This window comes from Micromys minutus, assembly GCF_963924665.1.
Source record: "Micromys minutus genome assembly, chromosome: 23".
Lineage (NCBI taxonomy): Eukaryota > Metazoa > Chordata > Mammalia > Rodentia > Muridae > Micromys > Micromys minutus.
Window position 1 is genome coordinate 6,971,685 of NC_137958.1, and position 27,026 is coordinate 6,998,710.

Consider the following 27,026-nt stretch of genomic DNA (forward strand, 5'->3'; position numbering starts at 1 on the left):
GCTGTGAAAAGATGACTATCCGAGTCACGGCACCAATGTTAGGGGAAGGATGAAGAGAGTGGGGGGCATATGGCCCAAGGAGGTACGGCGAGGCCTGGGGACAAGGGAGATGCCTCTGGGGGGGTCTATGTTGGGAATCCCTTTCCCCTGAGGGACCAGCCACACAAGGGTATAGTACAGAATAGAGTTTATTCAGGTCATGGGAGAGTTAAGAGGGCTGTAGAGGCAGAGAGAGAGAGAGAGAGAGAGAGAGAGAGAGAGAGAGAGAGAGAGAAGTAGAGGAGTAGAGGCTGGCCATGAGCATGTGGGAGAGAGGGGGGGAAGGGAAAGGGAAGAGGAGGTGTAGGAGTGGGAGAGCAAGGCTGCAAGAGCACAAGAGAAAGAGAGAGAGGAGGGGTCAAGCAGCTCCTTTTATAGTGTCAGGTCACTGGGGCGGAGCATACCTGGCCACTGCTGGGTAATTGAGGGGTGGGGTTTACAGAATCCCAACAGTCATTGCTCTGGACTCTTCTTAGCTGACAGGCAGAGAAGTGTGTATACCAGTCTAGATAAACTTGTACACTTGTGTAAATGTATAGTTGTTTCTAGAGCAATACATCTGTGTCTGTATCAAGATGGATATCAGTTTTTATTGAACCCTCTCGGTTGACTGTCTTTTCCTATCTTCAGTGCGAAAGTGTTTGGTTTGGGGAAGCCTGGCTCACTTTTTATTATTTATTGTTTGTGTGTTAGGTATGGTATTTTCGAATGCATCAACTAATCCAGGGTAGTAGATTAAGTGGATTAGTGGATTAGACATACACTGGGTTTCCATCTCTGGCAAAGATGCTTTTGGACACATGTTCTCTAGACTGCTGTGAACCTTTGGTTAATTTTCAGAGTGCTGACAAGTTCTGTGTTCTCCTTTCTTCAGTGAAGGAGGGGAGTTTTGAAAATCCTGCAACTGTGTAGACCAGGCTGGTCTCAAACTCACAGAGATCTGCCTGCCACTGCTTCCCTTCACGAGTTCTGGGATTTAAGATATGTGCCAGGTATCTTAGGAGGTAATATACAGATAATGTCTACAAGCAGTGGCTAAGGGGCTAGCAGCATGAGAAGCCAGTTGCCCCCATCCTGGTGGAGTGGAGGAGTCACAAGAGACATCCATTCTTCAGATGGCTGACTTTATGTATACAGACACTATTCTTCAGGAGTCTGTGAGAGTGTTTCTGGATAAAATGAACATTTGGCTGATAGACCAAGCAAAGTAGACTGACTCATGTGGGTGGCCCTCTCCTAGTCAGCTGAAGGTCTTCAGGGTTCTGACATATAAAGGAAAACTGCCTTCTGTTCAAACTGGGACACCAGTTTCTCCTTTGTCCTCGAAGTTCAACATCATCTCTAGAGGTTTCTTACCAGCTTTCAGTCTAGAACTTATACCATTGGCTCTACAGGTCTCCAGCCTGTCCACTGAGATCTTAGGACTCAAACCCTTACTGAAAGCCTTCTTCTATATCTCTCTCTCTCTCTACGCTTCTCTAGAAAACCCTGATACCTTTGTTACTCTACTATTTTCCTCCCTGGCTTAAGCACACAAATGTTACCCAAACATTTAGGAGGGTGTCTTAGTGTTTTACTGCTGTGAAGAGACACCATGACCAAGACAACTCTTATAAGGGCAACATTTAATTGGCTGGCTTACCTGTTCAGAGGTTCAGTCCATTACCATCAAGGCAGGAGCATGGCAGCATCCAGGCAGACACAGTGCAGTCAAAGTTGAGAGCTCTACATCTTCACCTGAAGGCAGCTAGTGGAAGACTGACTTCCAGGCAGCTAGGGTGAGTCTTAAAGCCCACACCCTTAATGACACACCTACTCCTACAAGGTCACACCTCTCAATAGTGCCAGTCCCAGGGCTAAGCATATACAAACCATCACAGAGGGAGGAAATGGGAGGAGCCTGGTAATTTTTCTGTGTATCATGCACAATGATTCATGCAAGATTTTATATTCTCTACATTATATTTATTTGTTTGTGTGTGTACACAATTGGAGGTCTTACTATGTTATGCAGGTTAGCCTCAGCATATGTTTATTTAATTCTTTATTCAACAAAGACTCTGAGCTGCTGCTCCTGTGTTTCAGATCCTGGATTATATCATCATCAGAGAAACTTCCTCCTGCAGCAGATGGGAACAAATACAGAGACCCTCAGCCAGTCATGCAGAGTGAGAGACCTTGGCCCTAAAGAGAATGTCTGCATCAGACCCTCCCTCAGGGTTCAGGGAGCCCTGTGAAAGAGGAAGGGGAAAGAGTGTAAGAGCCAGAGGGGATGGAGGACAGTAGGAAAACAAGACCCTCTAAATCAACAAGATCAGTGCACTTATTGACTCAGAGACCAGGTAGTGTGCACAGGGCCTGCACAACTGGGGCCGCAGAGCTGAAAGAAGTGGATGCATGCCTCATCCCTAACCCAGAAGCGATCTCCGATCGATAGCCACTTGCAAATGAAAATTTAGTTTCCTCCGAGGGAGTCTCATTGGGGGAAACAAACTCCTCTTAAGAGGAGGATGCATGCCAAGAAGGTGGCCAACAGAAATAAACTCAATATGTCTTTAGAGATTCCTTGTCTCATAATGTGGCAAAATTTAAAAAAATTATATATTCTTTATTTTTAGCATATTACACCACATATTTTTCCTTCTTTCTTTTTACCCTTTGGGTTCTTTGCATATATAATATGGCTTTCTGTTTAGTGTTTTTGTGGTATTCTGGAGTGTGTGAACAAGTGGGTTTCTGTTTCTTGTACCTTTTTTGGGATCCTGTTTGTTCTACTTTGATGTGTGAGAGGTTTTTTTTTTTTTTTTTTTTTTTTTTTAAATCTTACCTTAGGAGCCATTTGTTTTCTAATGAGACAGAAAAGGAATGGATCTAGATGAGAATGAATATGGGGAGGAACAGGGGGAATAGAGGGAAGGGAAACTAGTCGAGATATATCATTGAAGTAGGAACTTAGGGTTCTTTGGAGAGTCAGTTGTGTTGGATGGTGTTTTGCTGGGACAAACACAGAAAGGGACATTTTGTTAAAGTGGACACAGGTGTGAAAGGCTAAGGTGGACTCATGAAGCAGAACAGGAGAGAGGATGTTTTTCTAAAGCAAGCATGTGAAAGGACATGTGATGAAGGAGTCTTTGCTAATGACACATGTATTGGTTCACTTTACGCTGTATAGCTGAGCTGCATTTGTCAGGGCTTCATAGAGAGAAACACACCAAAAAATCTTCTGGTAATGCACTACAGTTTCTTGCCACTTCTGAGGACTTGGGATGATTGGATACATGTGCTAAGGCAAGACATGTGTTGAGGTGAGACAGATGGAGGACAAGTGATGTTTGGAGGGTATTAATAGGACTCCACGGAGTGATGGAGACAGAACTTGGCTTGCTGGTACAGCTAGCTGCGCAATGATTGTGGGTTTTGAGTCTTTGCTGATCTTCCCTTCTATGAGAGAGAGACAGCCGAAAACTTCTGTTGTCCCTCCTGCTCACTGGAGCTGAGCCCAAGGCCTGGCTGTCTCTGCTAGGTCAGGACACTGCTGCTGATTCCTGTTTGCTATCCTGACTCTACTGGACTAGATTGCTGGTGTATCTGTGAAGTGTTTGTGAGTTGATCGATCCGGAGTGCATCGAGCTGCCACTGCTAGCCTGTGAACTGAACTGCTGATTTCTGGACAACATATATGGGAGTTCCAAAGAACCATTTCTAAACAGGTCCACTCCCTCCATCCCCTATCCTTCCTTTTCCAGTGCCTCTGGTGGGTGGTGGGCTATAAGAGAGACTAAAGCATTTAAGAACCGTCATTAAAAATAAGGTTTGAAATAATTAAAATTACGTATTATGTGAGAAAAAAATCTATTTTCAATAAAAAGAAAAATTGCTTTATTAAATATTTAGCAGATACATTCTGTGCATTATACATAATGTATATGGCACATAGAGTACCAATACAATAGAGTAGTGAAAAACCCAACGCCAGTTTAAATGTGCACCATCATTATCAAATCTTTGGAGCCACAAATACTCTTCACCTGTTCCTGCTCTGACTCCGTTTGTGAGTGTTATTGATCCCTGCTTTTCTTCTGGTTCTACTGCATATCTGCCTCACCCAATGACATCTAGCCTTGTTTTGTACTGTTCTGAACTGTATAAATGGATTCATACCTATTGTTGTAAGACCCCAGGAGTCTTAGCTCAGGAGCGCCACCCACAGAGCACAATTAGACTATAGACGCTGAAATAACAAGAGGTTTTTTATTCCATGCACACGGGGTTGCTCATCCTCACAGGGAGAGTCAACCACGAACTCAAAAGACATACATCTTTTATACCTTTTCATGAGGGGGATAAACTACTATTTTACCATTGGTCAGTAGCATAATTTTCAGAAAGAGGAGAGGAAGTGGGGAGAAACTTTGGCAGTAAGGTTGTTGACAATTTGCATTCTTCTTGGAATTTAGTAGAGGGAGGGGTAGGGGAGCTGTTCCTAAAGCAGTCATTTTTGTTTTGTCTTAACTCAGCTTGGTCAGTATAGCTTGACCTGTCCACTAAAGCTTTGTTTTTACATTTTCAGAACCTTGTTTATATATTTCAAAACTTTGAGGGGTTTTATCCTTGTTTTGTTTCTCAGAAATGGGTGATTAGAGCATGACTTAATTATGACATGCGTCAGGACCCTATCTAGGGCTTTCTAGAGGGCCAAGTGGCTGTGTTTTTTTCCCTGAGAATTACTCTGGCCCATGGTTTTTATTTGTCAGGCATAGGCAGGATTTCATAGCCTTGGGATGACTGGGAAGTCTGAATCTGACTTTAACCATTTAAACACACACACACACACACACACACACACACACACACACACACACACACACATGTGTGGGGGCGGTGGAGAACAATCTGGAAAGTCAAAGCTTTCCTGAGCAGAACATAGGACCCACGATTTGACTTTGTTTTAAAGCTCTCAAATACCCCTTCTCTCAGAGCCCCTCTCCAAGCTGAGGCTGGAGACATACATGTATGTAATAGTTTAGGTATAAATATAAAACCCATGGTCCACAAATGAGTACAAAACATGCCACCTCTGTCTGTGTCTGGCTTATTTTACATAACATTAATCTAGTAGGAAAAGGGTTGGTTCGAGGAGTAGCGGAAGGGATTTCTTGAAGCTTCTTTGTACTGAGTACAGGAATCACTAGGGGTCACTGGAAGGGCAAGCTTTAAGACCCAGGTCTTTTCCTAACATTGTCATCATTTTGACTTTCCCACTAGCTGGAGGAAGTTACACAATCAGGGTCAGATTCAAGGGTAACTGCTATTCCCTGGAAGAGGGGCAAAGCCAGAGGACAGAGGGGTGAGCCAACGTGCTTGGCAAGGGCGTGGTGTCCATTTTTGAAGTCGGCTATCCTGGTTAAGTTTCAAAAATGCCAAAGAGAACCAAACAACTGAATAAGGGTTGGGTAAGCTTCCATGGATAGTACTCTGCAACAGAAATGTAAAGGTTTAAATGGGTGCAGTATCCAATTGGAAAGATGTGAATTAGTGTATGGTTTCACTTTCTGGAACATCTATCTGCCCAAGTGCTACACACCTAAAAGCTGATGTGTTTATCCTTTGGTTTGGATAGATTAGCCTAGTGATCATCCAGAACAGCTCAGGTGGGTATTTAACCCGAATTCGGGTGTCCAGAAAATAATCATTTCCTTGCTCTTTAGGGCTGAGACATTTAAAGACATATCAAAGGCGAACTGGTTTGAATTCAGATAGAAGCTGTTGCTGTTTGATCATCCTGCTGTAGCTGGAACTCAAGCCTCAGGTTCTCCTACCAAATGAATCCAGAATCATAATTGCAAATATTCCTTTTAAGCCAGATGGTGGTGACACAGGCCTTTAATCCTGGCCCTCGGGAGGTAGTGGCAGTTGTATCTCTTGAGTTCCAGGACAACCAGGACTACACAGAAAACCCTGTCTCAAAAAAACCTAACCAACCAACCAACCAACCACTCCTTTAAATTTCAATTTTAAAACAAAACTTGCAGAATGGAGGGAAATTGCTGTGTAGGCATATTTAGCTGTGCTCCAAACCAAGGGCATTGTTTAAGGCCCACAGAACCTGACCCTAGTACCCGAGCCCACCTTCAGGGCTTGGAGCCTAGGCTAACTCAGTCCTCCAAGACAACAGCTCTCTCATCTCCGCAGAGGCAGAACTTCCGAGCGCTATGCTGCAACACCTTTCCCGCTTTGCACTTGCTTGGGAGAGAAATTTTCCGTAGTAGACCCTAAGTCTTTAGGCTGGGCGAGCCCAGATCCCGACAGCAAGGCTGAGGAGCCCGCGAGTGATCCAAAAGCTTCAGCAAGCCAGCGAGGGCCGGGTGCACCAGTGCTAGGATCTCCTCACGCCTCCCAACCCCGTCTGCACCAGAGCTTCTGCCTCTAGACCTTACCCCCTACCTGGAACATCGGCCGGCCCCTGCTCCCAGCCCTGGGTAATGGCCAACAAGGCTGGACCCCAACACTTCAGACCCAGCTCCGAGATTTTCGTCATGCCCCAGCACCCTTTAGAGTCCAGGACCCTAAATACCCCGCCCCCATTCCTCCAGCCACTCCCCAAGGCGCCCAGTGACTGTCGGCCCGGCGCCCCAGGCGCAGAGGCGCGGGTCTCTGACGTACGGCGCTCTCGGAGTGACGCAAAGCCCCGCCCCGCCCTCAAGCCCCGCCCAGCCTGTGGCCATTCCCCGCCTCTCGAATCCTGAACCGCTTCTCCCAGAGCTGGGGCTGCGTTTTCCGAGCCTGCTGCGGTCTAGGTAGTGTTCCTGTCCGGCCACGAGAGGCTGTGTAGCCCCACCGCCCGCGGGCAATGGTGCGGCGGAGCGCGCGGACGCGGGCGGCCCTGCAGCGGGCATGAAGGAGGATGGAAGGGCAGGACGAGGTGTCGGCGCGGGAGCAGCACTTCCACAGCCAAGTGCGAGAGTCCACGGTGCGTGGCCGGGCGGTTCCCTAGTGTTGCGCCGCGCGCTGGACCCAGGAGTGCAGCGCAGACCAGTACGGTCCCATAGCTTCTTCCCGGACCCCCTCACGCACGCCGGCCTTCCAGCGCCTACCGGGTCTGCTGCAGACCGACCTCGACGCCCCGCGTCACTTACGTCCTCTGTCACCTGTGACCCGATCACCTGCTCCCCATCTCCTCACCTATGTCACCACCTTGCCTGTCGCCCTACTGCCCTCTCTTGTAGGTCTCCCTCGCGCCATCGGTGCTTTCTCCCTTCCTTTCTTTACCTATGTTCTCTCCCTTCATCCCCACTTCCCATCCCTCTCCCGTCACCTTTATTCCCCTCCCCCATACTGGTGCCACCCCCCGCCCCCGTTGAGTCCCTTTGGTCACCTGTGCCCTTCCTTTTCCCTGAGCTTTCTCCTATCATCTCTGTCAGTTTCCAGTCACCTGTGCCCACCCTCTCTCACCTGCGCTTGACTCTCTTCCCATCACTTGCAGCCCTTCCCATCCGACCCTCCCTTCCCGCCCCCTCCCCAGTCACCTACACTTAACTCGTGCCCCTACGCGTCCATTGAACTCATCTGCACCTTTATCACCTGCTTCACCGTCTTCACCTGAGTTTATTCCACATCTGCTGACTGAGAGTGTATGGTGATGGATGGCTGCCTTTTTTTTTTCTAGCCTGGCATGGTACCTGGGCAGGGCTGGCTGTGGCTCAGGTGTATGTAGTGCAGACAGTGCCTGGTTTCCCAAGCTTCCAGCCCCACAGTGGCTCTGGCCTCCCACCTAGTCAGGACAGAGTTGGGAACTTCCAGAGTGCAGACCGGTCTTTCTTAGGAAGGGTGAGGGCAGAAGCCTGCAGTGTTGTGCAACAGCTGCTCTGGAAAGGACCTGCTGCATCCTGCTCCTTCTAGCAGGTCCGGAAGCCAGCTTGGCTCCCTAAGGTCTCCTTTGATGAGCGCCTTTCAGATACTATTAGAAACGCATTAGTTTGTGTCCCCAGAACTCTGCAGAGTATGTCCAAGTTACATATTTGCATTCACCTCTCTTCTAGCTCGCTTTTCCCGTTCAGTCACACCCTTGGTTTTCGGTAAACACATTCTGGTTCCCAGTAGTCCAGTTTGTGCAGTTACTGAGTCTGAAAATTGAGAACTGGCTTTCTGAGTCATACTGGAGTAAAAGGAGATGCATAAATCTGAGTTGATAGAGTTCAGTACAGTGCAGCTGGTTAATTTTCATTTTTTATTCCTTCTTTGTGTATTCCATACAATGTATTTTGAGCACATCATAGCTCCCCAACTCTTCCCAGACCTCTCCCCACATACTCAACTTCATGACATTAAAAAAAAAAACAAAAAATATTTGAATCAATTTTGGGCTGCACTTCCACCCTTGGGTGTGTGGGCATTCATTGGAGGTTATGGTTGACCTATCAGTAGCGAAGAAACTGACTCTCTTTTCAGATGTTAGTTGTCAATAACTCCTCAGATAGGGGTGGGACTTCATGTCCACTTCCTCTCTCCATTTCTGTCTGGGTTGAACTTACCCTGGTTCTGCCTGTGTTGTTCATTTGTACAACTGCCGTGTCATAGCTGGAAAACACTGGTTCCGTATGGACATCCACTGCTCCTGGGTCTTACAATCTTTCTGCCCCCTCTTCTACAATTATTCTAAGTCTTAGGAAGAGGAGAATGATACAGAATTCCTATTTAGGGCTGAACATTTGTTCTGTAGCCACATATTCTTTACCCCCTGATCAGTTGTGGGTCTCTGTTAGCTGTCAGAAAGCATCTCCGATGAAGACTGAAAGACGCACTAATCTGTGGGTTTATCAGCAAGTCAGTAGGAGTTAGTTCAATATGGTTTCCACTTAGCAGTATAAAAGTAGTAGGTTCTGTCCTAGGGTCTATGACCTCTTTACCCACAGATTCTTGTCTCCAATAACAGTGCTAGGTATGAGGTTCATTTTGTGGAGTGGACCTTAAAGCCAATCAGAAAGTGTTTGGTTACTCCCACAGATTATGTCGCTAGGAAGGAATCTATAATTTAAGTATGCCCTAGATGCATTTCCCACAAAATGCACTTGACTAATCATGGTTTCAGATGCAGAAATAGAATTTTGCTGTCTTGCCAGAGGTCCACCTTTCCTCAACAGCTGTAACTTTTATTTCCTCCAAGAGTAACTGCTGCTCTGGCATCTAAGGCCATAGGTTAATTTTTGTTTTATTTTACAAATTATTTTATATGTATGAATGCTTGTCTGTACTTATATCTGTATATCATGTATGTGCATGATGCCCATGGAGCCCAGAGGGCTTTTGGAACTGGAGTTACACGTAATTGTGAATTGTCATGTGACTACTGGGATCTAAATCTGGGTCTTCTACCATTGAACTACAGTGTCAGCCTTGGGAAGTGGCAGGTTTACTCATTCCTCTGTGCTGGTCTACCTGGTGGTAGACCTCTGTTAGTTTCTGAAAGTTCTCTGAGGGTGGATCGGCTCTGGCACACTCAGGAATCTGAAACACGGCTGCTATAGCAGCACAAGTGTGCCCTTTAAGTTCTGAGAGCTGTAGCTGTGAGCAGAGGTAGATATCTCACAATTTCTGGAAACAGGCTGGAGTGCCTGCATCGTTATTCTTGGTTTTCAGCATATTTAGGGTGGATGTCTAGTTGTTTCAACAACATACATTATTTTCCCCATTGCATTGTCCTTGTGTGTTGTGAAAGATCAGTTAGCTGTATCATGGCTATGTTTCTAGCATTCCTATTCTGTTCCATGGACCAGTATTTTTTTGATTACTTAAGCTTTATTGTTACTTTACAAAAGTCCTTTTATATTCTTTCTCTTCAGATTGTGCTGGTTATTCTGGGTTTTGATTCTTTGCATAGACTTTAGAATCAGTTTGTTTATATCTACAAAGTAACTTGCTTGGGTTTTGATTGGGATTGCATTCAGTTTGTGGATCAAATAGTAAGAACTTACATCTCCCTGTTCATGAACCTGGGCTCTCTCCCATTGATTAAAGTTATTTTTAGATGTTTTTCATCAGAGTTTTATGGTTTTCTTGTGCATATTTAAAATGTTTTGTTAGCTTTCTACATATTCTGTTAACAAATTTTTTTTTGGCATGCTAGTGTAAACAATGCTATATTCAAATTTTACTTGTTCCTGGGCTGGTAGCACACACTTTTAAAAATAATTAATTAATTTACTTTACATCAATTGAAACTTCTCTTCCCTCCTCTCTTCCCAGTCCCCTCCCCCTCTCTGCCCCTCCCCCATCTCCTCAGAGAAAGGGAGGCCTCCCATTCATATTAACTTGCCTTGGCAAATCAAGTTGCAGTATATAAGACTAGGCACATATGTTATTGAGCCTATTACAAGGCAGCCCAGTTAGCTGAAAAGGTTCTCAAGGCAGACAGTGTAGTCAAAGAGAGCCCTAGGGGTCCCATATGAAGACTAAGCTTCTTATCTGTTGGGTATGCGTAGAGGGCATAGATGTATCCCTTGTATCCTCTTTGGTTGGTGGTTCAGTCTCTGTGAGCCCCTATGGGCCCAGGTGAACTGATTCTGTAGGTTTTCTTGTATTGTCCGTGAATCCTCTTGCTCCCTTAATCCTATCCCCCAACTTTTCACAAGATGCCCTGAGCTCTGCCTAATGTTCGGCTGTGGGTCTCTGCATCTGTTTCCATCAGCTGCTGGGTGAAGCCTCTCAGGACAGTTATGCTAGGTTCATGATTGCACATAGAGTGGAAGATTACTTTATATGTTAATATGACATTAATGGTGGGGTCTCAAGTTGGGCCAGTCATAGGCTGGCCATTTCCTCAATGTCTGCTCCATCGTTATCCCTGAATATCTTATAGGTAGGACAGATTGTGGGTCAAAGTTTTGTGGTTGACTTGGTGTTCCCATCCCTCCTGTGGACGTCTTGCCTGGTTACAGTAGGTGGCTGGTTCAGATTGGTGGCACATACTTTTAATCCCAGCATCTCCACAGGTAGGTACAGGCAAATCTATGTCATTTTAGGGCTACTCTGGTTTATATGATGAGCTTCAGTCCAATCAGGGCTATATAGTGATACCTTATATATATTCCTTAAGCATCAATAAAACTCTGACATAAAAACTGAGACCAAGTCAAAACAAAAATTTCACTTGTCTGTTGCTGGCATATAGGAAAGTGATTGACTTCAGCATATTAGCTTTGTGACCTTTACTCTTGCTATAAGTTATGTATTAAGTTCTAGGTCTTTCTGTGTATTCTTCCAATTTTTTTTTCAATTAGATAATACAGTCATCTGTGTGTAAAGGCAGCTTTACTTATTAATTTAAACTTTTTTTTCTCTTGAGCTAAGTAGGATTCCTAGAACTGTGTTGAAGAATGAGAAAGGGTGCCCTTGCTTTGTTGTAGGTATTAGAGAAGTTTTGAATTTCTCATTATTAAGTATGTTAGTTTTTGATACTTTGTAGATAAATATTCTTTTGGCAGTTGAGGAAATCTTCTAATCTTAGGTTGTTTTAAAATTCGTATTTTCTCTTATGTATTTGGTTTAGATTTACTGTTTTGTTCATGACGAATTAATGTCTCCTAGCTAAAGTAGTGTTTTATTTATCTTTTAAAATAAAGTTGATGCATTTTAGAAATGATTTATTTGAAGATTATTTATTTTATGTATATGAGTGTTTTGGCTCTATGCTTCTTTTAGTACATGGTGATTCATCATAGTTATTTCTTCCTTTTGAGTTATATCATTTTAAATAAAGTACTCTAGTGGGTCTTTTTTTGTGAGAGGCAGGGTCCCAACTAGGCTAGGCTAGCCTTGAACTCTCAATGTATTACTGAAGATGAACTTCCATTTCTCAAGTGCTGAGAATATAATGAATGCCATCATTCTTGGGTTAAAATATGCACATCAGTTATACCAATGATTGGATTTTACTGTGACATTTCTATGTATTCATAGATCCTCATTTGATTGCATCCACTTCCTTCTCCCTTTTGCTCTTCTCTTCTACACTTCATGATCCTTTTCCCCTTCCTTTTGTATTCCCTCTTCTACTTTCAGCTCTTTAATCAAATCAGTTTCCACCTAGGAAAGAAAACATGGAATGCTTCTCTTCCTTGTCTGCTTTCACTTACCCTGAATTCTTCCTTTCCATCCATCTCCATTCATATAACAGCTTATCTTCCTTTACAGCTGAATAATTCTCCACTGTGTAAATGTACCATATTGTTTTGGTTCAGTCATCTGTCAATAGACTATTGTGTAGTGATAATTTTAGCTACTCCCTTTTGGCTTACAGCCAGGAGCTCTTTGGATCCGTGAATGAAAGACACATGCACATTAGCTTATTTTTTAAATGCCTTGGCTACTCAAAGGCTGGGCAGTCCTAATCCTTCCTTGGCTATCATACTTTCCCCTCTGGTACTACTGGCCCAATTCCTTCTAAATCTACCTTTAACTTTGTGGCCCTGTTACCTTCTGTGAGACCCATTGGTCTATGCTGCCCAAGACGCTTCTGGGGAGCCCTACTGGGGGACACGTTCTCTTCCTAACTACATTTTAGATGATTTCCCTCTGCAGCTGTAAATTTGAGCTGTCTCTTGATTCTGCATCTCCTCCCTCCTGTCTTCTAGTCTGCAGGAGTCTAGAAGTCTAGTCTCTCTCTTCGTCCAGCCATTGGCTGTTGTGTTATTGATCCATTGAAACCCAACTGGGGACAAGGACTTTTAGTGTTTGGGCATGCGAATTTCCGATTAAATCAAAGCATTAGACCCAATCCCCCACACTATTGTGTTAATAGGCTGTTGTGAATGGTGCTATGATAAACACAGGAATGCAGATCTTGCACAGGTAGAACTGAGCTATGTGTGGGTCTGTTTGTGGTTTTTTTTTTTTTTAAATCTCCATTTCTATACCAGCTGTACTGATTCATAACCTTCCAATGTATATAAAGGTTCCCTTTTATCCACATCTTTAGCAGCATTTTAGATAAGAACCATTTGGCTGAGTGGAATCTTGGTTTCTATTCCCTGATAGCTAAGTATGTGGAACATTAGCCATTTGTGTTTCCCTCCCTCCCTCCCTCCCTCCCTCCTTCCCTCCCTCCTTTCCTTTCTTCCTCCCTCTCTTTCCATCCCTCCCTCCCTCCTCCTCCTACCCTCCCTCCCTCTCTCCCTTCCTCCCTCCCTCCCTCCCTCCCTCCCTTTCTTCCTCCCTCTCTTTCCATCCCTCCCTCCCCCCTTTTTTATGAGTAGTATCTGTAGATCATGTGTCATTTATTGATTGGATTATTTGTTCTTTTGCTGTTAAAGTTGGAGTTAAAATATTCTGGTTATTCTCTTTCAGATTAATAGCTGACAAAGATTTTCTCTAACTCTGTGGGATAAACATTTTACACTGTAGTTTACTCCCCAGAAGCTTTTTAATTGGGTGTAATTTTGTCTGTGAGTTCCTGCTTTTATTTCTGGAGCTATTGGAGACTTACCAGGTAGTGGTAACTCTGTGCTTCCTTCTAGTAGTTTCAAGTTTTCCATTAAGATCTTTCGATCTATTTCTCAGTTGATGTTTGTGTAGGGTGAGAGATAGGGATCTAGTTTCAACCATCTACATGTGGATATTCAGTTTCCCTGTACTATTGGTAAAAGGCGATGCCTTTTCTTCACTAATTTTGGAACATTCGTTAAGAACCATATAACTACATGCATAGTTTATTTTTTGGTCCATTATTTATTGCTTTACATATTTGCTTTTATTCTGTATACATGTTGATATTGTTAGTATGGTGCAGTATTGTATTTTGAAGTTAAGAATTGTGGTCCCCTCCCATCATACTTTTTTTAAAACTCAGGATTGTTTTAGATATTAGGAGTCTTTATGACTCCACATAGTGTTCAGTTGCTTTTTATAGTTTTAGTATTTTGATTAGGTGCAGTAGATTTGTAGATTGCTTTGGTAGTATGCCATTTTATTAGTATTAATTCTCTCAGTTTATGAACATTGGAAGTCTTTCCACCTCCTAGTGTCTTGTCAGGTTTTTGAGAGCTATATAGTTTTCATAGTAGATGTCTTTAATACTTTTCATTACATTTGTTCTTACCTATTTTTTATATCACTTACTCCTAACCTTTCCTCCTGTCAAGTCCTCCAATATACTTTTTCTTGTTCTCTTACATTGATGGTCTCTTTTTTCATTAATTGTTGTGGTAGTTTGAATGACAGTGGATGTATATATTTGAATGCTTGGTACCTAGTTGATGGAATTATTTGGGAAGGAGTAGGAGCCTTATCAGAGCAGAGCAGATGTATTACTGGGGAGTACTTTGAGATTTCAGAAGCCCATGCTAGTCTCCTCTCTCTCTCTCTCTCTCTCTCTCTCTCTCTCTCTCTCTCTCTCTCTCTCTCTCTCCCTCTCTCCCTCCCTCCCTCCCTCCCTCCCTTCCTTCCTTCCTCCCTCTCTCCCTCCCTCCTTTCTCTCTCTTTCTCTCGGCCTTGTGTTTGTGGATCAGGATGTAAGCTTTTAGCTACTTTTGGAGCCTTATGCCTGAATGCTGTTATGTACCCTGCCATAATCATTATGGACTCACCATCCGAAACTATAACTCATAATAAACTGTTTTTTATAATATATTTTATAATATATATATATAATACTATATATATAATGCACTATAATAAGGCTTTATTGAAGTAGTGGTTCCTCTTTACAGCAATAGAAAACTAATGGACTATCATAGTAGGAGCTTAGAAGACATAATTGCTGAGAGCTATTTAGACAATTGAATCCCAGCTCAAGAAGTTTCATAGGAGAACAATTTTAGCAGCTTGGCAAGAGACAACTAATGATTTTGGCAAAGATTGTCACTGCTTTATGGCCTCGTCCTAAAAAATCTGCGCAAAGCTAATTGGCAAAGCTTTGGACTAATTTCCTTGGCAGAGATTTCAAGACAGCCTAATATTAACTGTGCTACGTGGTTATTAGTGATTACCTTAAAAAGGTCTGCAACGTAAAAGAGCAAGCAGTGCAAAAAGAGATACAAAACATATAGTTAAAGAGAAAAGGAACACCAGAGATGTAATGCTGGAGTAAAGGTGCTGAAACAGGAGGAGTGGAATAGAGTGTGGTACCCTTATTGTGAGACCTTACCCAGCTAATCCTGCAACTTGTAAAGCGGAAGGGTCTATGGAGTTGTCTTAACCGTTCTGACTGGTATGAGGTGGAATCTCAGGGTCTTTTTTGATTTGCGTTTCCTGATGACTAAGGACATTTCTTTAGGTGCTTCTTGGCCATTTGGTATTCCTCAGTACAGAATTCTTTGTTTAGCTCTGTACTCCACTTTTAATAGGGTTATTTGGTTCTCTGGAGTATAATTTGAGTTCTTTGTATATTTTGGATATTGGCCATCTATCTGATGTAGGGTTGGTAAAGCTCTTCTCCCAATCTGTGGGTTGCTGTTTTGTCCTATCGACAGTGTCTTTTGCCTTACAGAAGCTTTTCAATTTTTATGAAATCCCATTTGTTGATTTTTTGATCTTAGAGCATAAGTAAGCCATTGGTGTTCTGTCCAGGAAATTTTCCTCTGTGTTCGAGGCTCTTCTCCACTCTCTCTTCTATTAGATTCAGGGTATCTGGTTTTGTGTGGAGGTCCTTGATTCACTTGAACTTGAACTTTGTACAAGGAGATAAAAATGGATTTATTTGCATTCTTCTGCATGCTGACTGCCAGTTGGACCATCACCATTTGTTGAAAATGCTGTCTTTTTTTCACAGGCTGTTTTAGCTCTTTTGTCAAAGACCAAGTGACCATAGGTGTGTGAGTTCATTTCTGGGTCTTCAATTCTATTGCATTAATCTACCTGCTTGTCTCTGTACCAATACCATGCAGTTTTTATCATGATTATTTTGTAGTACTGCTTGAGGTCAGGGATGATGATTCCCCCAGAATTTCTTTTATTGTTGAGGATAGTTTTTGATATCCTGGGTTTTTTGTTATTCCAAATGAATTTGCAAATTGCTCTTTCTAACTCTATGAAGAATTAAGTTGGAATGTTGATGGGGATTGCATTGATTCTGTAGATTGCTTTTGGTAAGATGGCCATTTTTATTATATCAAGCCTGCCAATCCATGAGCCTGGAAGATCTTTCCATCTTCTGAGGTTTTCTTCAATTTCTTTTTTCAGGGACTTAAAAGTTCTTGTCATAAAGATCTTTCACTTGCTTTGTTAGGGTAACACCAGGGTATTTTATAATATTCATTGCTATTGTGAAGGATGTTGTTTCCCTAATTTCTTTCCTTTTTTTATAAAAAGATTTATTTATTATATATAAGTAGCTGTCTTCAAACACACCAGAAGAGGGCATCAGATCTCATTGCAGGTGGTTGTGAGCCACCATGTGGTTGCTGGGATTTGAACTCAGGACCTCTGGAAGAGCAGTCAGGGCTCTTAACCACTGAGCTATCGCTCCATTCCCCCCTAATTTCTTTCTCAGTCCATTTATCCTTTGAGTAGAGGAAGGCTAGTGATTTGTTATAGTTAATTTTATATCTAGTCATTCTGCTGAAGGAGCTCTTTGGTAGAATTTTTGGGATTGCTTAATTATACTATCATATCATCTGCAAATAGTGATATCTTCACTTCCTCATTCCCAATTTGTATCCATTTGTTCTTTTTTTGTTGTCTAATTGGTCTGGCTAAAACTGTGACTACTATATTGAATAGGTAGGGAGAGTAGCAGCCTTGTCCCTAATTTTAATGGGATTGCTTTGAGTTTCTCTCTGTTTAGTTTGATGTTGGCTATTGGCTGTATATTGCTTTTATTATATTTAGGTATGGATCTTGAATTCCTGGTGTCCCTAATACTCCCAATACTTTTAACATGAAGGGTTTTTTTTTTTTTTTTTTTTTAAGCATCTAATGAGATGGTTTTTTCCTTTTAATTTGTTTATATAGTGGATTACATTGATGGATTTCCATATATTGAACCATCTTTGCATTGCTGGGATGAAGCCTACTTGATCATGGTGAATGATTGTTTCAATGTGTTCTTGGATTTGGTTTTTGAGAATTTTATTGAGTATTTTTGCATTGATATTTATAATGGAAATTGGTCTGAAGTTCTCTTTCTTTGTTGGGTCTTTGTGTGGCTTAGGTATGAGCGTTAATTGTGGCTTCAATTGGGTAGTGTTCCTTCTCTATTTTGTGGAATAGTTTGAAGAAGGTCTGATAGAATTCTGCACTAAACACATCTCTGGTCCTGGACTTTGTTTGGTTGGGAGACTTTTAACGACTGCTTTTATTTCCTTAGGGGTTATGGGACTGTTTAGATGGCTTTCTGATCCTGATTTAACTTTGTTATCTGGTATCTGACTAGAAAATTGTCCATTTCATATATATTTTCTAGTTTTGTTGAGTATAGGTCTTTGTAGTAGGATCTGATGATTTTTAAAATTTCTTCAGTTTCTGTTGTTATGTCTCCCTTTTTATTGTTAATTTGGATACTCTGTGCCCCCTAGTTAGTCTGGCTAAGGGTTTATCTATCTTGTTGATTTTTCTCAAAGAACCAGCTCCTAGTTTTGTTGATTCTTTGTATAGTTCTCTTTGTTTCTACTTGATTGATTTCAGCCCCAAGTTTGATGATTTCCTGCCGTCTACTCTTCTTGTGTATTTGCTTTTTTTTTTTTTTTTTTTGTTCTAGAACTTTCAGATGTGCGGTTAAGCTGGAAGTCTATTATCTCTCCAATTTCTTTATGGAGGCACTCAGGGCTGTGTGTTTTCCTTTTAGCACTGCTTTCATTGTATCTCATAAATTTGGGTATCTTCATTTTCATTAAATTCTAAAAAGTTTTAATTTTTTAAAAATTTCTTCCTTGACCAAATTATCATTGAGTAAATAGTTGTTCAGCTTTCTGTTGTTTTTGTTATTATTGAAGATCAGCCTTAGACCATGGTGGTCCAATAGAATACATGGGGTTATTTCTTTCTTTTTGTATCTGTTGAGGTTTGTTTTGTGTCTGATTTGAGAAGGTACCACGAAGTGCTTTTTTTTTTTTTTTTGGATGAAATGTTTTGTAGATATCAGTTAAATCCATTTGATTTATAACTTCTTTTAATTTTACTCTGCCTCTGTTTAGTTTTTGTTTCCGTGATCTGTCCATTGGTGAGAGTGGGTAAAGTTCAATGTGTGCTTTGAGCTTTAGTAAAAATTTTTTTTTACAAATATGGGTGCCCTTGCATTTGGGGCATAGATGTTCAGAATTGAGAGTTCATCTTGGTGGATTTTTTTCTTTGATGAATATTTAGTGTCCTTCCCCATCATTTTTGATAACTTTTGGTTGAAAGTCTATTTTATTGGGTATTAGAATGGCTACTCCAGCTTGTTTCATGGGACCATTTGCTTGGAAGTTTTTTTCCCTCAGCCTTTTACTTTGAGGTAGTGTTTGTTTTTGTTATTGAGGTGTGTTTTCTGTATGCAGCAAAATGCTGGGTCCTGTTTACTTATCCAGTCTGTTAGCCTATGACTTTTTATTGAAGAATTGAGTCCATTGATATTGAGAGATATTAGAGAACAATGATTGTTGCTTCCTGTTATTTTTGTTGTTAGAAGTGGAATTATGTTTGTATGTTTCACTTGTTTTGGGTTTGTTGTGAAAAGAATGATTTCTTTGTTTTTTTTTTGTTTTTTTTGTTTTTTGTTTTTGGTCCCACTCCTTTTGTTGAACTTTCTCTTCCATTATCTTCAGTAGTGCTGGATTAGTGGAAAGATATTGTTTAAGTTTGGTTGTGTCTTGGAATACCTTGGTTTCTCCTTCTATGGTAATTGAGAGTTTTGCTGGGTATAGTAACCTGGGCTGGCATTTTTGTTCTCTTAGGCTCTGTATGACATCTCTGTTGAGAAGTCTGGTGTAATTCTGATAGGTCTGCCTTTATATGTTACTTGACCTTTTACCCTTACTGCTTTTAATATTCTTTCTTTGTTCTATTCATTTGGTATATTAATTATTATGTGACGGGAGGAATTTCTTTTTTGCTTCCCATCTATTTGGTGTTCTGTAGGCTTCTTTTATGTTTATGGACATCTCTTTCTTTAGGTTAAGGAAGTTTTCTTCTATAATTTTGTTGAAGATGTTTGCTGGTCCTTCAAATTGATAATCCTCACTCTATTATTCTCAGGTTTGTTTTTTTTTTTTTTTTTCATTTTGTCCTATATTTCTTGAATGTTTTGAATTAGGAGCTATTTTTTTTTCCTTGACTGGTGTGTCGTTGTCTTCTATGATATCTTTTACACCTGAGAGTCTCTCTTCTATCTCTTCTGTTCTGTTGGTGATACTTATATCTGTGACTCCTGCTCTATTTTCTAGATTTTCCATCTTGAGGGTTGTGTCCCTTTGTGTTTTTTTTTTTAATGTTTCTATTTCCCATTTTAAAAATATTGATGGTTTTGTTATTTATTTCAGCATTTTGATTGTAATTTCCTGTGTTTCTTTAAGGGATTTATGTGTTTCCTCTTTAAGTGCTTCTACTTGTTTACCTGTTTTCTCCTATATTTTTTAAGGGATTTATTTATTTTTTTCTTAAATTCCTTTATCATCTTTATGAAATGAGATTTTAGATCTGAATCTTGCTTTACAGGAGTGTTGGTGTATCCAGGGCTTTCTATGGTGGGAGAACTGGGTTCTGATGTTGCCAAGCAGTATTGGTTTCTGTTGCTTCTGTTTTTGCTTCTCTCCATCTGGTTATATCTGGTGTTAACTGGTCTCGCTGTCTCTGACTGGAGCCTCCTGTGTGTTGTGAGCCTGTGATTCTGTGATCCTGGATGAGTTGGAACCCCTGGGGTTTTGAACTGCTATTGGGGTATATGGGCTGAGTGGGTTTGGATCCAGAGCATAGGCTCTGCTCCAGATGTAGGTGCAAACTGGAGGGGTGAGTGGTGTGTGAATTGTATGTGTGTGGTGTGAAGTGGAAACTTATATCAAATGATGCTTTGCTAAAGGAGACACATGAATGGACACATAATGTTTAGAACGAATATACATATGACTTCACAGACAGTGGGAGTTGGCACATTGGTTTACCTTTGCTTCACCTCGCTATTCTTCATTCTTTGATTAGAGTATGCATGTATAGGTTTACTTTACATTGTGTTGTTGAGCTTCACTTGTGGTGATCTCATAGAGAGAAACTTGTCAAAGAACTTCTTGTGGAGTTTCTGTGGCTTCTTGCCACTTCCACAGTGGATTCAGGCTAGTTGGTGAACCTTGTGGTTTCTTCTAGATTGAACTACCCTTGCTGATTTCTGTGGTGTCTGCTGAGTGTACTGGTCTGCAGCCGCTGTTTTGTAGTTGGTGTTTGCTAGTAGTATACTGGACTGAGAACAACAAAGGTTGGACTTACCCTCAAAGAATTATTTCTAGATAGGCCCACTTCCCTCATATCCTAATAACCTGTCTTTTCCATTACCTCTGGTTGACCCCTTATTAAAGTAGGTTGAGAAAAATTTAAACCTACAGTGGTGCATTAAATCATGGAGCTCACTGTTTGGGTTAGAATAGCTGGTTAGTAAACCTCCAAGATCTGCTTGTCTCAGCTTCCTGTGCACTGGGGTTACAGAATTATGTTGCTGAGCCTTGCTTTTATGTGTGTTCTGGGGAATCTGAACTCAAGTTCTCATGTTTGTATAGCAAGCATTACTCACTGAGCCCTGTCCTCAGCCCCTACTTCATCCTTCTACATTTCTTAAATGAACTATTTGATTCTTTGTGTCTCTTATTGATCTGGATTTTAACTTTTCCTTGTCATTGGTGTAATTTCAAAGAAGTACAATTTAAAATTGCTTTAATTGGTTAGTTTGTAGTCTTTCAGCATATTTATGTCTTTATATTTTGGGTTAATGATATTAACATAAATCTGGTGCAGGCAGTGAGCTTCTCAGGAATAGGTCTTAACTCTCAGGGTGGGTAGAGATGTTTGTGGTCTGACTTGACATCTTTCACTTTTAGATCTTAAATAAAAAAGCTAAATAGTAAAATTTTATTATAATGTCCCATCTTGAATCTAAGTTCAGTGTTATACCTGGAATTTAAGATTATTAAATTTTAACAGTACCTATTAAATTTAAGCTACTGGGGCCTAGGTCCTTCAGTTCAAGTCAGGAGTAAAAGCATGTGGCTCCCAGGACTTGGATTGCCTTCTCTGCAGGCTGGCTGTACTGAGAAGTACTGTGGGGCCCTGGGAGGGTGGCAGCAAGACTCTTCTTTTCTGGCAGAGAAGCTCATTGTCCTCAGAACCCACCCATCTGCTCTTGTCAGCTCTGCCTCACCTTTAGTGGTGAGCTGCTGGGGCACTTTACTCCTGTGTTTGCTTAGGGATTTGTTGTTGTTGTTTTTCCTGGAGTGCAGGGAGCTTAGAAGGCACCATTGTGGCTTTCATTCATTTCACTTATCTGTAAAGCTCTCTCTAAGGAAAAGATGTGTTCATGTAGAGAAACAGTGTGCACTCGTCAGTTCTTTGGGTTCTGTCTCTGTCTCTTACAGATGCATTTTTGTATTTATGACCAGTACGTTTTATTCCATTTGAGTAGCACTTGTGTTTTTATAATTTGTAGCCTTTCCTGTACTAAATATATGGCGTCCCCTTGGTTTTCTTCTCAGCATTCTGTCTTTTAGGGCGTGTGTTCATTAACTTTGATTATTTATCATCCACTGCTGTATGAATTCCCTGGAATTTCTGAAATTAATATTTTTCACTTTTAAATGTCATTTAAAGAACCCTAAACATCTTTGCTGAAGACTTGTGTTATTTTGGGGGAGTGTTGAAGATCTATTTTAATTTTTTTTTATTTCAGAATTTTATACACGTATACAATGTATTTTGATTCTATTCATCCTAATCTCCTAACTTCTCCCAGATCGATTCCTGATCTGCTTCCAACTCTGTTTCTCCTCCTTCCCTTCCCTTTTCCCATTTTCTTCTTCCCTTCCTTTCTTTTTTAGCAAATTCAGTTTGTGCCATGCATATACTTCTGAGTATGGGGCCATTCATGGGGCTGTGATTTACCTACCCTCTGCCAGTGGCATACCCTTAAAGAAAACTGACCGTCCTTGCCCCTCAGTAGTTCCTCAGCTAAAGGTAGAGGCTTGTGAGCCCCTCCCCAGTACATGTTGGAATCAAGCTGACTGACCTGATCTTAGCAGCTCTTGTTCAGGCAGCCAAAGTGGCTGTGAGTTCATGATTGCAGTGACTTGTCATACTCAGAAGACACTGTCTTGCTCAGGCCCTTCCCAGTCCTTTGGCTTTATTCAGTTTCTTCTTTCACCAAAACATCCATTCTTCTACTATCCTTGGTTCCTTTGCTGCAGCCAACTGTCTGATCTGGCTCCTGCTCCTCTGTTCTTCAGCCAAGATTGGCTTTACTCATCTTCCCGCCTTCATGGGTCTTACTTTGTCTTACATTCTCATAAGCCAGTGCTTTTCTACCTAGGGTCAGGGGCTTCCTGGGGCTGATGGTTAAATCTGGTGAAGTGACAGAGCCTGTGAAGAACTTGTGGAAGGAGACTGGAAGGGTGTCCAGCTCGTAAGTCAGAGCACAGCTGGTAAAGACTGAGAAAAAGAGAAGCCATCAGAGAAGGAAGGACACTGCTAAGCTTGCTGCATCAAGGTTTGGCTGTTGGGTCATTATTCCTCTGCCTTGGTCCTGACCTTGTGGATATGAGGTCAGACTAGTGGTTAAAGTGGAGAAATAATGGAAAGGCAGAAGCCTGTGGAAGTACAAACCCTTATGTTGAGGAGTTTGACTGTAAAGAATGACAGTGGCAGGTTGGAGGGGTGCAGGAAGACAAGGGATGAAGTAGAGTAAGGAGAAGGGACAGAAAGTATCTGGGCTATTAGGATCATCAAGTGGTTGAAATTGTTTGGGGACTTGAGCTATGTTGCCTCAGAATCTAGCATCACTTTTTTGCGTCATTGTCAGACCTCAAGTATCAGGAGTTCTAGTTTGGATTTGCCTGGAACTTTAAAGGCCATTTAATCTCTATTTGTCCCTTGCTTTTATGATATTTCTCTATTTTCATTTATTTGTAATCTCCCTCCACTTTTCATATTGAGTCAGAATTCTATATGGACTTGATGAATTGATAAAAATTTCAAGGGAATGAAAGGCAACAAAAGAGGTTATTTATGTCAGATTCTAGGCAGATCTACTTAACCAGCAGCAGAACTTACCTTTCTGTGTTCACCTCCCCCCTTGCCCTTCTCTAAGACTGAGGCCACCATAATGGGCAGATAATAGACAATAACTAGGTTACAGTGTTTCCTGTGATGCTTGGTGCATGTTTAGAAAGTATCAGCAGAAGGGCCATCAAGATGTCATCTGAAGAACAGTTGTGAGACAAAGGATGAGAGATTCAGACATCTGAGACCTGGCTTAGAGGCAGAGACAGTAGTGATCTGGATGTAGGATGGCTCTGGTGTGCTCAAATGAAGAGAACATAGGAGCTGAGGGCAGAGATTAGTGGAGCTGCCCTCTTTCTCCTCATTTTCCTCCTTCAGGCCTACTCCTTTCTCTCTAGCTCTTCCCAGAATCTACTTCAGCCCGGCTTTTGTCTCCACTACTTCAGAAAACATGTCTTGTTAAAGTTTCAGTGACTTTCATGCTGCTTAATCCAGTTGTCAGCTGCATTACTGTCCTTATTATGGTCTTTCTCCTCTCCATTCTCTCCCTCCACACTCATTTCCTGCCCCCTGATTCTCTCAAAGATTTTCTGAGCCCCTCAGCTGTGTTATTCAGCATTGCTCAATTTCCCTCTCCTGCTATAATGACTGCTGGATTATTCATTCTTCTTCTGTAACTTTTCTTATTTTAAAAAAGCGTCTTGACTTTGAGTTCCTCTTCACAACTCCTTTATTTAGTGGGAACACTAAGGAAGAACTCTGCTTGCATTCCTCTTCCCAGCTCTTCCGGGAATCCAGTTGAGCCAGGCTTTTGTCTCCATTACTCTAGAAAAACAACTCTTGTCTAGGTTGTCAGTCCTCTGCGCTCTTCTCGCTTGACCTGTCAGCAGTATTTGACACTGTTGTAAATTCCCCTTTCCTTCATGTGGGTCAGGAGATGTGCAAGCCCTAGGTGCCCTGCCCTCGGTGACTGCTTGCCTAACAGCCTCTGCACTGGTGCTGAACATTTGAGACCTCGGCTGTTTTCAGACTCCTCTGCCTGCCTTTGCACCACAGCCTCAGGACATTGTGTGCTATCTGCTGATTGTTGTGTTATTTTAGTGTGTATTCTAGCCTTTCTCCTGAACAGAATAGATTTATATAAAGATCCACTCACTCAGCTTTCTACCTTTGAGTGTATATCTCAAACACAGCAGAGCCTGCTCCTCCTCTGAACCATTTCCTTTTGTAATCTTCCTGATTGAAGACTTTGCAACTCAGTCTTTCCAGTTTCTCAGGACTAGAACTTTGTATTTATTTTTTACAAGTCGTAGCAGGCCTGCTTTCAAAACACCCACAACTCAATCATTTCTTAATATTCCACTCAACATGTCTGAGTGATGTTTCTCCTGACTTGTTTTGGTCTCTGTCCTGATGCATATATACATACAAACACACTTAGAACGTGTGTGTCCCTAGCAATTGGGGTGAGTTTCTTTCCTGAGTCTGATCATGCCACCTCTCTGTTCAGACTCTAATCTGGATTTCCATCTCCCTGAGGGTCAGAGTCACTTGTAACAAACTCTTGTGTCCTGACTCCTGTTAATCCCTGTGTTTCATCTATTACTTTTCCCTTTGAACACACCAGAGCCGCCTTGCTTCAGGCCGTTGACATTACTGTTATCTCTGCACCACACGCTGCTGGTCTCGCTCCTCATGTCCTACCATTCTTCCTCAGATGACATGCTGGTGAGATGAGTTTACTGCTGAAGGTACCCCTATCTTCTTAGGTCCATACTAGTCTCAAACACCCTGTAGTTTAATTGTCAGTCATATATTGATATTTATTGTTACTGCTTTCTGGAATGTGTCACAAGGGTACACCATTGCTCACTAGTGTCTCCAGTGTTAGAATAGGTTCCTAGATGTAGTGAGCTCACAGCAAACAACTTACTAAATGAATCAACTCAGGAAGCCTTTGTTAGCCATCTTATATCCTAATTAACCTTAGAATTCATTGTTTTCCTGACAAGTTACTCTCTTTGCTTGCTCACGGAGCCTGACATCCATTGCTTTGTAGACAACTATTTTTTTATGTTTCTTCACCAGCTGTTGGTTTTTCTTTTTCCTTCCTTCCTTCCTTCCTTCCTTCATTCCTTCCTTCCTTCCTTTTTTCTTTTTAAAGATTTATTTATTTGTTATTTATGAGTACAGATTGTTGTTGTCTTCAGACACACCAGAAGAGGGCATCAGATCTCATTACAGATGGTTGTGAGCCACCATGTGGTTGCTGGGAACTGAACTCAGGACCTCTGGAAGAGCAGTCAGTGCTCTCAACCACTGAGCCATCTGTCCAGCCCTAACATTTGGTTTTTCTGTTGACTCATTTTCTGTGCTCCAGAGGATTCAGGTGGAGGTTTTAACTCCACTAACATCTTGTTAGTTAGTTTTTGTTTGTTTGTTTGTTTGGAGACAGTTTCTCTGTATAGCCCCGGGTGTCTTGGAACTGTAGACCAGCTGGGCTTGAACTCACAGAGATCTGCCTGCCTCTACCTCCTAGAGTGCTGGGATTAAAAGTGTGTAGCATCACCACCTGACTTAGCCAGAATTCTTAACATCTTCAAGCATCCAGAACAGATGTTAGGATTGTCTTCCATCCGTCTCCCACATGTATTGTAAGGATGTTGACACTCAGTTTGTGGTGCTCCTTTCTATTTTCAGTGTTGTTTTCTAAGTGGACGACTTAGACACGGATGACTACCAACCAAGTCTGAAGTCTTTTTATTACATGTTCACCAACTCATACTGAGAGGTCTATGTTCAGAGTGCTCACTAGATTTCAGTGCTTTGAAAGTCAACGTTTTTTTTTTTTTTTTTTTTTTTTTTCTTCCCCAACATGCTCGATAAGCTTGAGTGAGGCTTTATTTTTAGCATTTGGTCTTTGGTGGATATCTTGTTTCTTGACCTTCCCTGTTTACCCATTTGTTGCCCCAGCTCTGACAAAAATAAAGTGCAAGGTACACATAAGATCCAAATTAAAATGGGTAGACCTGGTGGACTTTTCTCAAAAGAAGATATACAAATATACAGCAGACATATGAAAATGTGCTTAGGGTCCTTTGTCATAGAGAAATGGAAAGGAAGACTCACCTCACATCGGTTGTCATGGCTGCTGTCAAAGGACGAGAAAGAAGTTCTCTTGACGATATGGAATAAAAGGAAGCCTTGTGTGCCACTGGTGATCGACATGGTGTGTCCTCCTGATTGCAAAGCAGAAATCTGTTCTGGAGCCACATTCAAAGGAAGTGAATTGGTTTCTAAGGGACACTGTGCTCAGGGTTTATCATGTCAGGTTATAGAGACAACTTATGTGTACGCCAGTGGATGACTAGGTAAAGAAAATGTAGTAATCCTGATGTGGACCATCCAGCCTTAAGGAAGTTGTGCTATGTGGGCATCAAGGGATAATCTGGGGAAATTCTGCCAAGTGAAGTCTATACATATAGAAAAACGAAACAGTTTGAGCTCATGAAAGTAGAGGGTATACCAGAAAGGGGGTTGATGTGTGGCCAACGGATGCCAAAATTCATAAAAGTAAGTTTAGTAGGCCTGTTGATCTAATGATGTGGTGAAGAACAGTACACTGTATGTTAAAATCCTTGAGAGTGTATTGTAAGCTCTAATCAGTAATGATCCCCTGTAGAGCGCCTTCCTACACATTACCTAGTACAGTGGTGAGGGCGTCGCCATGTGTCACATACAGTGACCTGGACAGGTTTTATTAGACACAGTGAGGGAATTTGTCTTTAAGACTTAAACCACAGTTGAGTAAAGAATTTTAATTTTAA

General features: G+C 41.7%; 1 protein-coding gene across 2 annotated transcripts in view; it reads left to right on the forward strand.

Annotated features, from left to right (window-relative positions):
- Positions 1-6,815: 6,815 nt before the first annotated feature.
- LMBR1 (limb development membrane protein 1) overlaps positions 6,816-27,026 on the forward strand; it is a 135,084-nt gene continuing 114,873 nt past the window's right edge. The window contains exon 1 of one of the 2 annotated variants that reach the window (XM_080936124.1): positions 6,816-7,009. In XM_080936124.1, the coding sequence (XP_080792250.1) occupies positions 6,944-7,009 (66 nt within the window). In that variant the 5' untranslated portion in view covers positions 6,816-6,943. The remainder of the gene's footprint in view (positions 7,010-27,026) is intronic. The other variant, XM_080936125.1, reaches the window with a different exon arrangement.